The sequence below is a fragment of the Hydra vulgaris genome, chromosome 02 (genome assembly GCF_038396675.1).
Source record: "Hydra vulgaris chromosome 02, alternate assembly HydraT2T_AEP".
Classification (NCBI taxonomy): domain Eukaryota; kingdom Metazoa; phylum Cnidaria; class Hydrozoa; order Anthoathecata; family Hydridae; genus Hydra; species Hydra vulgaris.
The window spans coordinates 16,704,141-16,718,311 of record NC_088921.1 but is presented as its reverse complement, the minus strand read 5'-3'; the positions used below and the strand labels follow the sequence as shown (position 1 = coordinate 16,718,311).

At 27.6% G+C, this 14,171-nt stretch overlaps 1 protein-coding gene across 1 annotated transcript; it reads right to left on the bottom strand.

Moving 5' to 3' along the window:
• Positions 1-8,364: 8,364 nt before the first annotated feature.
• LOC136076410 (uncharacterized) lies at positions 8,365-9,765 on the bottom strand. The gene is made up of 2 exons (XM_065789822.1): positions 9,322-9,765; positions 8,365-8,853 (listed from the first exon to the last, which is right to left on the bottom strand). Exons 1-2 carry the CDS (start codon positions 9,593-9,595, stop codon positions 8,585-8,587), a joined length of 543 nt encoding a protein of 180 aa, XP_065645894.1. The 5' UTR covers positions 9,596-9,765; the 3' UTR covers positions 8,365-8,584.
• Between the last annotated feature and the right edge of the window lie 4,406 nt (positions 9,766-14,171).

Sequence of the window (14,171 nt, the reverse complement as noted above, 5' to 3'; positions counted from 1 at the left end):
AAACAAATTTTACTAATTTTCAAGTTCCTTTGGTAAAAAGAACTTTAAAGTTTCCAAAATTAAATTGTAATTAGATCTTCTTTAAGGTGGTTCACCACTAAAAAAAAATCCCCAAATTTCATAATTTCAAATTAAAAAGTGTATGAGAGCATAACATAAGAAAATAAAAATCAACATAAGTGTCATTTTACAACAATTTATTCCTAAAATTGCAAAAATATGTTAAAAAGGTTGCAAAATCAGTCAATTTTGAACAAAATTTTGAAAAACGATAATTAGGAAACAATTAGAAATTAGAGCTTCATATTTGGCAAACAGTTTAATGCACATAAAATGAAGGGCCTGAACCAAAATCACTGCTATATTCTTAGTAAAAGTTGAAATTTTTGATTTTTTTGGCAAAAACATCAAATTTTGGAGGGTTGGCTAATGAAAGAAAATAGTAAAATGTAAATAGTTCATTAACTACTTTGTTTTTAGCATATATTTTGGTTCAGGCCCTCCATCACTATATGTAGAACATGTCTTGAAAATTTGAAGCAAAAAAATTAAGTCATTCAAAAGTTATGACATTTCAAAAATTAAAAATTTCACAAAAAAGTGAATGCAGAAAAACAAAAATAAACATTTTACAACTAAAAAAAATATCAAAAACTTTCAGATAAGTATGGTTTAAAAGTTTCCAGTTGTTGTTCTTCATCTTGCCAACCCTTATTTATGGCTTTTAAATGCATCCTTCTACTTTTTATTTCAAAAGAGTCTTTTTTATTCATACTTGTAACGCGTTTTTGATCCCTACAAAATGTGGACACAGTGGATTTTACACCATTTTCAAGGTTGAGGTGACTCATTACTCTCTGAACACCAGCAGTTTCCTCATTAAAATACAATACAGCTGAGTTCACTTCCAACTCAAATGAAGCTTTGTGAATAAAAATGTTTTTGGGCATCTAGACCATATAATACTTTTAAGATCCTCATGAGAATTCTGTGTTTGACCTTGAGTGCATTTTTTCAAAAGGTTGTCATCACTCAATTCTTTAAACTCTTGCTTAATGATATGATATATCCATACTGGCAAATTAACTATAGGTTTGTAAATGCTGTAACTTGAAGAGTTTTCTTTCTTGCTGGCACTAACTGAAACAAGCTAAGCATTTTCGTCTTCTTTTAGGGTAGGTGTTTTGGTCCACTGGTTGCCGTGAAATGCTCTTTTTCTTTTTAAACTTTTTTTTTTGTTGCTTCCATTATATATAATATTCTAATATTTAAAAATATAATATAAAACTGATGAGTTATACTAAGTAATAAAAAAAAATACAAAGCTTTTAAATTACAACAATAAATTATCAGGAGATAGTATCTGATGAATCAAACAAAAATAACAACTTCCATACACTGTTATATTCTAAACTTTTGTCAAACCATGCTGGCCTTCTAAACTAATGCGTGACTAACCAAATTTGACAAAAAAATTTATTATTTAAAAAAAATTATTTATTTATTATTATATTCAAAAATATCTAGTTATTTATTAAAAAACATCTAGCTATAGATAAGTATTTGTGAGTGGTGATAAGTTAGAAATACAACTAAGAAAAATTACTTTAATTAGCCTTTTTCAAACCGCGTCAGAGACCTGGTAACTAATATTTACTTGAGGGGACATTTTTTTCAAGCGCAGTTTATGTTCAATGTTTGAACATAAACTGCGCTTGAAAAAAATGTCCCCTCAAGTAAATATTAGTTACCAGATCTCTGACGCGGTTTGAAAAAGGCGAATATGTTGCAAAACAAAACAAAGTCAAACATAGGAAATTTGGCATTTTATATCAAACTTTAGAATTTAATCAAAATTAGAGAAACCACCTTCTGTCTCTCCTGGCTCATTTTTGATTGAAGAAATGTTTCTAGTCTAGCCAGACTACAAATGACCTTTTTTTTCTCTTAGCTTTATCAATAAAAAGGTCCCGGTGAAGCTGCAGTCTTTGGTAATAAGGAAAGTTGCCATTTTCGAAACTTTTAATGTATTCGATAAAGCGTTCAGTGCTACTAGATTCGATTAAAAACTCTTCCACTGTTTTTAAATGACAAGTGGTTTCAGTTGATTTAAATTTATTGTTGGCCATCTAATTTAATTTTTTCGTCCTTCGCAAGTTAGTCTAAATCCATCTTCTTAACAGATTCATTTGCCGCATCCAAAAGTGTTTTGGAAACAAGTCACCGTACGCAATGGTGACTTGATGAAAAAAATGAAATTCGATTGAACTTTACTAAAGTTGACTCGTTAGATGTTGGATGCTTAAATCTTTTACGATATCAAAGATGATTCGAAGAAATTCTATTTTAAAAAAGATGTCGAAAACTTAGAAAGAAAAAAAAAGTTTGGCATTGCTTCCACTGGGTATTTAGAAAAGACAGAGTTGGTGGATCCTCCAGACAAACTAGAAATGATCCACAATAATAATAAAAAAGTAGTAAGAAATTAAACCGATTTTGAAGTTTCAACTTTAGTTGTAACAGTCAGAAAAAAATTTCGGAAACAAAAACAATTTAGTCCGAAGTTATTAAAAAGTTGCTTAGCTTCTTAGCTGTTGTCTAGTCTTATTCTGGAAACAAATTATGTTTTTTAATAATATTTTGCGCAATGTTCTTGTATATTTTGTTAACAATTGTATAAACTGTGTTATATATTAAAGTTTATAATGTTATGTGTTACATAAAGTTATGTTTTTATGTTTATGTTACGCATTTGTGATGTTTATGTTATCAATATGTTAACACATTACCTGCTTTTTAGTTGCCTATTTTTAAGTAAATGTGTTTGCTAATCCAGTTTTAAGTACCTGACCTGTCTTCTTTATGGTCGGATGTTTATAACCTTACCTACGTGTTATCCAGTGGTGGATTAATACTATTTGGGGCTCAGGCTTTTTTTTTTTTTGGAGGCTTCTTTATATGCCTAAAAATTAAAAAAATGTTCTCTTTACATTTTTGGGCCTCTAAAAGTGCATTGCCTGGCGCTAGAGCCTCTTTAATCTAGCAGTCTTATCCGGTTTTTCCTTAATGTTTTAAACTAATAACCCGTTTTACGGTTTCTTTCTTCTAGTATATTAATATTAGTTATGTTTATAATTAATTTCTTTTTATTGTAATATTGTTATTTTGATTAATGATTGAAATTATGTCTGAGAACTGAAAATCTTATTGAACAATTTTTATTAGATATATTGTGGACCTCAAAAATACTAAAAGTAAATTAAAAAAGAAAATTCTTAAAACAAAAATCATTTCAAGTAAAATTTTCACGTAAAAAAATTGCAAGCGATAAAACAACTTAGTTACTCAGTAGAAAGTGTCCCTCAAGAAGTTACTCAATAGAAAGTAATCCCTCAAGAGTTTCAATTTTTATCAGGCTTAAACGCACATAAATAGATAAAATACAGTTGTAATAAAAAATGAATTCCATAATAAAAATCCAACAATAAAAAATTAAAATACAAAACTTATAAAAAACTTAACACTTTTTTAAAAACGTATTGTAAAAACTTAACTAATTTTTTTATAAATAGGACAACAAACATCAGCTTTTAGCTTGTCATTATTCATCTGCTTTAACTTCTCTTTGTAAGAACCATTGAATATACGAAAAACTTTTTATTGACGCTGAACTTTATTTGTAAATACTTTAACATTTTACACAGCGAAAATTTTTAACTCTTGTTTTTGATTTTTGACAGATTTGTTCTCGTTGAAGCACATTTCGATGTTGAAAGATCGATAATAAAAAGTTATATATATATATATATATATATATATATATATATATATATATATATATATATATATATATATATATATATATATATATATATATATATATATATATATATAGATATATAGATATATATAGATATAGATAGATATATATAAGTTGAATTTAATAAACTTTTTAATAATATACTTTGATCTATCTTATATTAGCGATATTTCGCTAACCTATTGTGATCAGCTTCATGAGGTATTGACATGTATATTATTAAAAAGTTTATACGCTGCCTTTTTATTAAATTCAACTTATTTATATAACCGTATAACAAAAATATGACAATCAAAGATTGATTAATAAAAAAAATATATAGTGTTAAATAGATTAACTTTTTAAAAAGGTTTTTAAAAGCAAATGATATACCTTTTAAAATCATAGATCGCTAACTGCCAAGCTTGTGCCTCATTCTTATCTCTGTAAGATTTTGAAATCTGTCTTCTTTGCATCTCTGTAAGTTTTTTAAACCTTCTGCCTTCCTTTCATCTGTGTTAGTTTTTTAAAGCTTCTGTCTTCTTCGCATCTCTGTAAGTTTCTTAAACCTGCTGCCTTCTTTTCATCTGTGTATTATATATGATAGTTTTTTAAACTTTCTCTCTTTGTCTTATATCTGTAAGTTTTTAAACCTTCTCTCGTCATCTGCAAGTTTTTAAAACTTACAAAAATCTCTAATCTATTTATCAGTAATCTGTTATCTGTAAATTTTAAAAACCTTCTGTTGTCTTCTTGTCTTTGTAAATTTCAAAACCTTATTCTTCTAATCTCTGTATGTTTTAAAATCATCTTCTTATCACTATAAGTTTTGAAACCTTCTGTCTTCTTATGTTTGTAAATTTTTAAATGTTCTTATCTCTGTTAGATTTGAAACCTGTCTTCTTCTCATCTCTGTAAGTTTGTTTAACCTCCTGCATTCTTTTCATCTCTGTAAGTTTTTTAAATCTTCTATTTTCTTGTTTTATAACTCTATTCTTTGCTTTCAATTTACTTTTTTACTATTTTATAGACTTATAATTTGAAAAGTGATTACTTGCCAACATGTTGAATGTTTTTTGTATTTTTAAAAAAAATAGATGTATTTAGTGTCTAACTTGCCTGTAATTTATTAAATGTATCTCTTGGTGTTAGAAGTCAAAACTCTTTAAGAAAAATAAGTTTTCTTTTGCAAAAATTATTATAAAGTATTACTTCAAGAGTTCCAGTGTCAATGGTTAAAGTTTCAAAAAACAACAGCTAATACACACAAAAGACTTTGTCTAATTTTTAGTTATCATGACTTTAAGATCATCTATGGTGGTTCTATATCATCTATATTTTGACCTTTTCGTCAAACCTTGTAACCTTTACAGATTACAAGGTTTGACAAAATGGTGCAAAATATTCAAAACTTTATTCTCTTGATTTTCTTTTTTAATACATTGCTTACACACCTTATGAAAAAAAATAAAGCCTTTTTCTTATGTTTTTGAGCAACTAAAAATGCAGAACACAACCAATTACTTGCAAGCAAAACAAACCCAAGACTTTTCAGCATTAATTGTTTTGAATATTTCATCAGAAATATTTTCACACTTTCTATGAAACCATTCAGTACACACATCACACTGCACCATGTAAAGAGCCGGGTTCTTTGCATGATACCATAACCAATGCGATCGGCACGAACAGAAAATTTCTAAAGTAATTATTTTTTCTTTATTAAAAGGTACTACTGATGGGCTAAGTGGAAAAGCAGCAAAAGTTTTGTTTTTTATAGATTTAAGAAAGTGGTTCCTAATCTTTTTGCTGTCTAAGGACAATGTTCCAATGTCAATTTTACTTAGGATGTTGAATGCATTGGCTATTGCAAAAACACCACAATCTACCCCATTAGTTTGTTGCTGACATTTGCGTACGTGAATCGTTAATACTTTGCCTTTTGTTTTATAAATATTGCATATTTGTTGTTTTACATGATCTTTTACTTGTCCATGAAAGAGGCTATCATAGTAGCAGATGGTGTCCACTGGACAATTCACATTTGAAACAGTGATCCAATGATGTTGACCAGCATATAAAACTTGAATAAAATTACCCTTCTCCTCTTTAAACAAATATTTTTCCCCTAAGATTGTATCCTGAAATCCTGATTTAAAATTAAATTGATTTTGGAGAATTGATTGGGCAGCATTTATGCTTAAGTCTGTTAGCATTTCGTTGTTTTCAATAACATTAATTTCAGCTTGTGGCAAATTTGAGCGGTTGTAGTTATCAAGTGTAATCCATTCAACGCTACATTCTTCTTTCACTGTTTCCATGTTTAACTCATGTGGCAAATTTAACAGGTTGTTATTGTTGGTAAATGTACTCCAAGAAACACTATATTCTTCTTTCTCTGTATCAACACTTTCACATGTTTCTTCTTGTACTGTTTCAAAGGGTAATTGTTGTTTTTTATCGGTATTTAATGCAAAATTTCCTAACGATCTTAGCTTTTCTGCACCTACCCCATGCCGCCCTAAAAAGATTTTACGTTTTTTACGTATGGGAATATATATACTTTGAAGCTTACGCTTATTTTTCTTAAGAACTGGTTGTCAGTGAATACCTTGTTCATTTGGAATACATTTGTCAAATAGGTTTTTGATTGTCTTTAAAATGCTTATACTTTTTTCCAATACCTCCTCATTATCAATAAGAAATGAGTCATTACTTAATTGTTTGGAAAGATCTCTAAACACTGCAGCCTTACTGTTAAACCATGTTTTTTGTTTTGGTAGTTCCTCTAATTTTATTTCCCTATCATTCAATTCTTTATTTTCTATTTCTTTATCTGTTATAAGTTGCTGATTTATAGTGGCAGATGTTGTTTTTTCAGCAAATAAAATTTCATCATCCAAGTTCAAAAATGGTGAGTTTATGTACAGTTTTGATAAAGTATACCAATTCCACGATGGATATTTATTAAAAATGGCAAAGAAATGCTTGCAAAGATAACCAGTTGTTTTCCAATCTTCACAAGTGCAATTGGGCATAGAAACAGAATCACCAAAAAATAAATGATAAAACTCGCCTGAGTTTGTAAAAGACGCACATGTAAACTTACCAGGTTCTCTAACTGAAACTCCAGACAAGTCAATATGTTGTGCTAGAGAGATTTTTTGCAAGCAATGCTTTACAAATTGCCGTGGTCTATTATGCAAAAAAGATGGCAGGTAAGAACTATACTGACAATAGTTTCCACTAGATCTTGTATTAGTTTCACAGTATCTAGATAGATAAATATTGTAATTTCTGCTAATACAACTTTATTAGTCATTACAGTCACAAAATCAACTCCTATATCAACAGATGGATTAAATATTATTATTATATATTAAAAATAAAGTATGTATATAAAACAGTGATCCTCCTAATTATTCTATGAATTATAAAATATATAAGTAAAAATGGTACCAATAAAATAGTAAACAATGAAATATTAATAAAATTTTTTGATTCAAAAGTCATGTATTAAAAGAATAAAAGGATAAAATAAAAAGAATATTCAAAAAGTACCTATTGCATAAATCTGGAAAATATTCTTCGATAAGTACTGTTAGCATTGAAGATAAGGATGAATTTTGGTACTTTTTTAAGTAGGTATGTTTAAACATTTCATTTTGCCGTTCAACCCCATTGTTCGTATTAATACTTACCATTAATCTATCTTTACGATAAAAATATGCCCATCTCTAATAACACATGTAAATCCAAGTAAATGTTTTATAGTTTATAGATTGTTATACATGTATATATTTATAAAAAAATCTTACTTTCCCTTTCAACCCCCAGCTTCTATTATTACTTACAATTAATCTTTACAACAAATATATAACATATATGTAAAGTTAGTAGGGTGAAATGTTTGGCGAAATGAAAAAAAAAAAAAAAAAAAAATAAAAAAAAAAAGGTGAAATTATAGGGGAAAAAAAAAGTAGAAATCACGATGTAATAATTTTCATTTAGTAATATTCATGTGCTGGTATTAAAACTAATCGAGATCTTAGCTTCAAAATATTTACTTTTATTTTTCTCAACCAATATGCTGGTTAAGGAAATTAAATGTCAGATAAGACAGTATAAAGAAAAGTGTGTACCAAAAATTTTAAGTTTCAGAGTAATTTATTTATTTAAAAAGTTATTTAAAATAAAAATTTTTAGACTAGCTGCTACTTTTACTATAACTTACTAAATAACATAATTTTTTACTATAACTTATAATCATATAAAAATAATCAAATATTCTATAATAAATTATATCAAAAAGACTCAATGTGATTGTAATATATTATATAAATGTTAAAACTATTGAATTTTGTTTCCTTCTATATATATATATATATATATATATATATATATATATATATATATATATATATATATATATATATATATATATATATATATATATATATATATATATATATATATATATATATATATATACATATATACACAAAATTTATTTTTACTCTACAAAGTTGTTTTTTCAACAAACAGCACCTTTTAGTAAATTATTTTATAATTAAGTAAATTTATAATCAATAAAGTATACCAAAAAACCTGTTTTAAGTTTTTCCCACCCAAAACACAAGGGGAAAAAAACGCGCTTTCTTGCAACTCTAACTATTACATATCAAGATGCCATCTTTATTTGATGTTACCTAATGTTTAGGTATGTTATAATTACATACGTTAAAAAAACTTACATACTTTAAGAATAGCTAAACTGATAATAATTTAATGCAAAAAAATTAAAACCTCAATTTGTGGCAACCACTGTTTTTCTAGCCAATTAACCATATTTTTGTGAATTGGATTTTGATAATGATTACTAGCTCTTAAATTTACCAATGCTGAATTTAAATCTTCATAAGATCGAGCCCTAGCAATCTTTCTTAACTTGCACAGCATTGCTACTTTAATTTCACTGCCACCATTGTTAACTTTGTTAAACCATCGCTCCCAAGCCTGTTCCCGATGAAAGTCACATATGAGAACTTGGCACTCTGAAAAATTCAAATTTATTAAGATACTGACAAGGATAGGCCATACTTTTTAATATTTTTTATGTATTAGGATACTAGAAGAGATGTGAATAATTTCAAAAGGCATTTGAAAAATGCCAGTTTTACTAAAAACTAATCAAATTAGCACTTAACCCTTTTTTATATCACACTCCAGTTTAATTATCAATACACAATAAAAATAAAAATTTAATATATAAATAATATATATAAAACAGTGATATAAAGATATAAAAATATTTTTAGTAAAACTGTCATTTTTCAAATGTTGTTAAAAATTATTCATGTCTTTTCTAAAACCTAATAAATAAAAATTATGTGTGCTCTCATATTCAAAATTTGAAAGGTATGACCCACTCTAATGATGACAATAGCAATAATAATGAAGAGAAAATATTTAAATATAAACCCATTACAATATAATCAGTTGTAGTAAAAATCATAGCTAACCTGGATGTAAAAATTCAATTGCATTAATTTCTTCTGCACAACAGTCAACCATAAAGTAGGCAGGATTCCAATTGGGATTCCACTCTTTTAGTTTACCAAGAGCATTTTGAATATTTAGTGATGACTCTCCTTCACAAACAAAGGTACCCACTGTTTGGTAGTCCACATTTGTTTTTACAACAAGGAAAAATAGAGGCAAAGAATATTTTGTGGTTTTATAAGTAGCATCCAAAAGGGTAATTTCGTTGCCGTACTTTTTCAATAACCTTTGCATTTCTTCACTTTGATAAACAAACAGAAAGCTATCAGATGAGGCCTCTACAAAAACTTCATTTGCATCATCACTATCACAATTTTTGACAGTTTCTATGTCATTGTCTTTCTTTTCATCTATATATATAAATAAATAGTAATTAGCTATATTTTAGGTGTTTTAGATTAGGGCCAGCTTTATCAATAGGCTAACTAGGCTGCAGCCTAGGGCCCCATATTATAATAGAGGAGTATATATATCCATCCCTGTTCAAGATCACAGTGCAATAGTAAAAAATAAACAATATGGCTTTCAATAACATTTTAATTTTTCATTAAATATTTGCCATTGAAAAAATGCCTTATTTTTTTTCCCTCAAACTGCTAATATAATTTAATTTGAGAACTGAATTAAATTTTGGTATGATTGGTAACTAAAAATGTTGATTTTTTAAATATAAAATTGTTTGATTATATTAATATATCTGTGTTGGTAAAGAAATTGAGCAATTATTTCTAATACATATAATATAAAATTATGACATACTTTTTAATATTATTCCTTTAGGACGAAGAAAAAATCTTTGTCTAGGATTTTAAATTTTCCACTGTTCTATTTTTTTTAGAAGACACTCTTGGTCAATACTTGAATGCCTTTTCTTTTGTATTGCATCAAGCATATAATTCCGAATAATTTTATTTGATGGAAAAAACCTTTTATTTGATCTGGTTGGACAAACACTATTTTGGAATATCTCTTTGGTCACAGTAACTTCCAATCTTCTTCGCATTTCATCTATACTTTTAATAAAGCCAGCAGATGCAAATATTTCATCTTTTAATCTTTTATCTATTGGCTGGGATATACCAGCAACCTGACAACATAAAATTAAAACATAAAAAAATAAACATAAAAGAAATGTTTATATCATTTATTATAAATTTATAATTATGAAGAGAATTAAATTTAGATTCTACCGCATTGATGATGATGGCTTTCATCATCATGATGAATTCATGCTAGGCATGCAAAAAAAAATTTGCTAAACTTATCAAACTCAAAAATAATTATAACTCAATTGACTCTATTTAACATACGAAACCCTTATTATTAATTGTATAACACATTATTTGTCATATACTATACTATTTTCCAGATTGTTGCTATCAGGCTAATCTAAATGTTTTAGTACATGCTAATTTGGCAGCCCTGACACAGAGGTAGCGTGCTTGCCAAAAAAGCTAGAGATCCGTGGTTCAAAGCCATCTCTAGGCAAATTTTGCAAACATCAGTAAGAAAGGAAGCAATAACTGCTTGTTAAATGATATTGCGTGGTGCTTTAAGATAAGAAGATTAGGACTTCTTTGGGCACCTATCATTTGAAAAAATGAAATAAAAACCTCATATTTTAAATAATCAATGCAAAAAGCCTGACACTAAGCTCCATTAGACCCAGATTACTTAACCTTATATTTTATCTCAGAAGTGACTTTTAGAAAATCTTTAACAGTGTCATCAATAAAGGCAAATCAGGTGTGATACTGTTTTAATTACCTCTATCAAAGATAAGGCAGAACTATTTGCAAAAATACTTTTCGTCTAATACATCTCTTGAGTCTAATGATCACACTGTCATTCCAGAGAAACAGGTGAATCCATTAGTAGACATAATTACTCCTGCATCCATTACAAAAGTTATTTGCTGCTTAAACTCTTTTATAGCTTGAGACAATATTCTAGTCATACCAAAGTGTTCTCCAGAACTCTCTCCATTAAACAAGTACTTAACTGAACCTGATTTTCCTGCCTGCTAGAAAATAGCATCCGTGGTTCCAATCTTTAAAAACTCTGGAGAAAACTCTGACCCCTCTAACTACTGTCCAATCAGTATTTTCTATTATTAGCAAGGTCTTTTGATCTTTAATTAACAAACTTCTAATATTTCATCTTGAGTCTAAAAACATATCTTTTAAATTTCATTAGAGAAAGATTCTACTATGCATTAGATGGAGGCAGGGAGACATATATCAAAAGGTCTTGACATATGAAAAGCTTCACTAAGAACACATAAACTGTATATTATTAGAGTACATTTAAAACATGTAAAAAGCAAATTTAATCATAATAACTTTATGTATAGCTATTTGAACTAAATTTTAAACTGTTTTAAAAAGTAATAAACTTAAAATCAAGCTTAAGCTTACATCTCCAGTAAAGTGACTGTTATGAGAACATTTTAAAGGAAAGAAAATGGAAAACATTCTTTTCCCTATTTCCACATTCCCGCTTCTTTTTATAGCGTCTTTTATACATTTAGAGGATTGCGCTCTTTTCCATTGAGTATCCTCAGTAATCTAAAGCAAAGTTAATTTTAAAAATAACAAAGTTATATTATTTAAATTTTATTATAACAAAATATATTTTTTATTCTTTGACTATTTAATAGCTCGTATATGAAAAAAAGTAACAACAAAGAAATACAAAGTTACACTAAAACTTGGAAACTGATAAATTTCTTTAATTTTAATTTGTGAACTGCAATTAAATTTCTTGGTGACCTGAACCATTACATAGTTTTTGGAAAAACTGTGATCTGATTTCTATTAAAATTATTACAAAATAAAACACTATATATTTAAATACATAAATAGTATATTAAATAGATACCTGTTTCATGTTTTGTATGTGAATTTACACACTCTTTAATTTGTTACACCCAATCTGTGTAAGAAATTGATATAACAAAAACAAAATCACCTTTTCTTCATTTGAGTGCATTTTATATTTTTCCTTAAAAGATATTTTCCTATCTTTACCATGCATGCAATCAAGCACTTTACTGCCTAAAACCATGAAAGGAGTACCATTAAATAATATTGCATCATCTTCCCATCTAATTTTGTGGTGTTTTGCAGAAGAATCTTTAAAAGTTGTAACAAAATACTGTTTGTAATAATAATAGCTCATTATTCAGGAAAATTAAGAGACTGAATGCTATAACTCTTTAAAATTGTCTTACCGATATTTCCAAAGTTTTTAGCAGCAGTATAACACGAAAATTTTGATACTGTCTCAGTTTCATATCTTTGTATCAAAAGAAGCACTTCATCATATGTTTCTGCAGTTACCCAACATCCCTCTTGAAAAATATTAGTGATAAAAATTAACTTGTGACAGTAATAAACAAACTTATACTTCAAAAAGTGCGTTGGTAAATGATTTGTAAATATTTGTTTAAATATTTAAACAAGTTGTACAAATAACCTTACATAACATATTATCATGATTTTAATATTTAATTAAAATATCTTGCAAATCTTACCTCTACTTAATGATGTTTTTTCTAGTAAGTTTAAATTATTTACTTCGGATAACTTATCATAAGATAATAAATTATTTTCCATTTTGAGCTTTAATATTTAATCCTTTACGTTAAATCAATAAAACAAGACAACGTGTTATGAGTATTGATTATATCATAAATTAAATTATAAATGCATAATTTAATTATGTTAAATCTGTCCTGGACACTTTGCGGGACAATTGCGGAACTTCCGCGTATTTTTTGAAGCAAAAATCGGCCATTATGGGGGGCAAATTTAAAAAATAGTAAATCACGGTTGTTTGGATCAAATAATATTCGATATTTAATATTCAAAATTTATAAATCATGGTTAATTCTTGTGCTGCAGCTGGTTGCACAAATAGAGCAATGAAAAACGACAACAGAGCATTTCATAAATTTCCAATTAATAATAGGGAACTCTGTAAAAGGTGGATTGTTGCTATAAAACGTGAAACATTTATTCCTACTGAGCACAGCCGCATATGTAGTGATCACTTTTTACCTTTAGATTACAGTATACCTGATTTTAATAACAAGCCTAAATTAAAACCTTTTTCTGTGCCATCTGTTATTATTGATTCAAAACCAAAAGTCAAAAGAAAGTTTAGTTCTATATCGCCACAAAAAAATAAAAAGAGACTCATTAAAAAAGTTTCAGAAACAGGCAGTCACCATCACATCGATTTCCATTCGGATATAAGTGATAACAATAATGTTGCTGCTAATAGTAACGAAATTTATATTAATAGTGTTATTTTAAAAACAACAGAGAGTATTGATTGCCAGGTGGATAAAGATAGTAGCTTTAATATTATCGAAAGTAGTAACAAAATTATTAATGATGATACTATTATTTCTAAAAGTACATTATCGACAAATGCAAGTCCAACTAAAGCAAAATTAAAGGCAAAAATTAAAATTCTTAAACAAAAGTTGCGACAAAAAGAAAAAAAAATAAATTCATTAAAGGTTATGCTAAAAAATCCTAGCAAAAAAAAAATTGTTTCTGAAGATGCTGCTAATATTCTTTGTAAAAACTTTAGTGGGTTGACATTTGATATTATAAAAAATCAGTTTAAAAACAATACCTCACTTCCAAAAGGGCATAGGTATACTGATGAAATTAAAAAATTTGCAATAACTCTGCATTTTTACTCATCTAAAGCATACAATTTTCTACCGCCTATACTCCATTTACCTGCTTCAAGCTCTCTAGCCAACTGGACTTCCTCTGTAGATTGTGAACCTGGT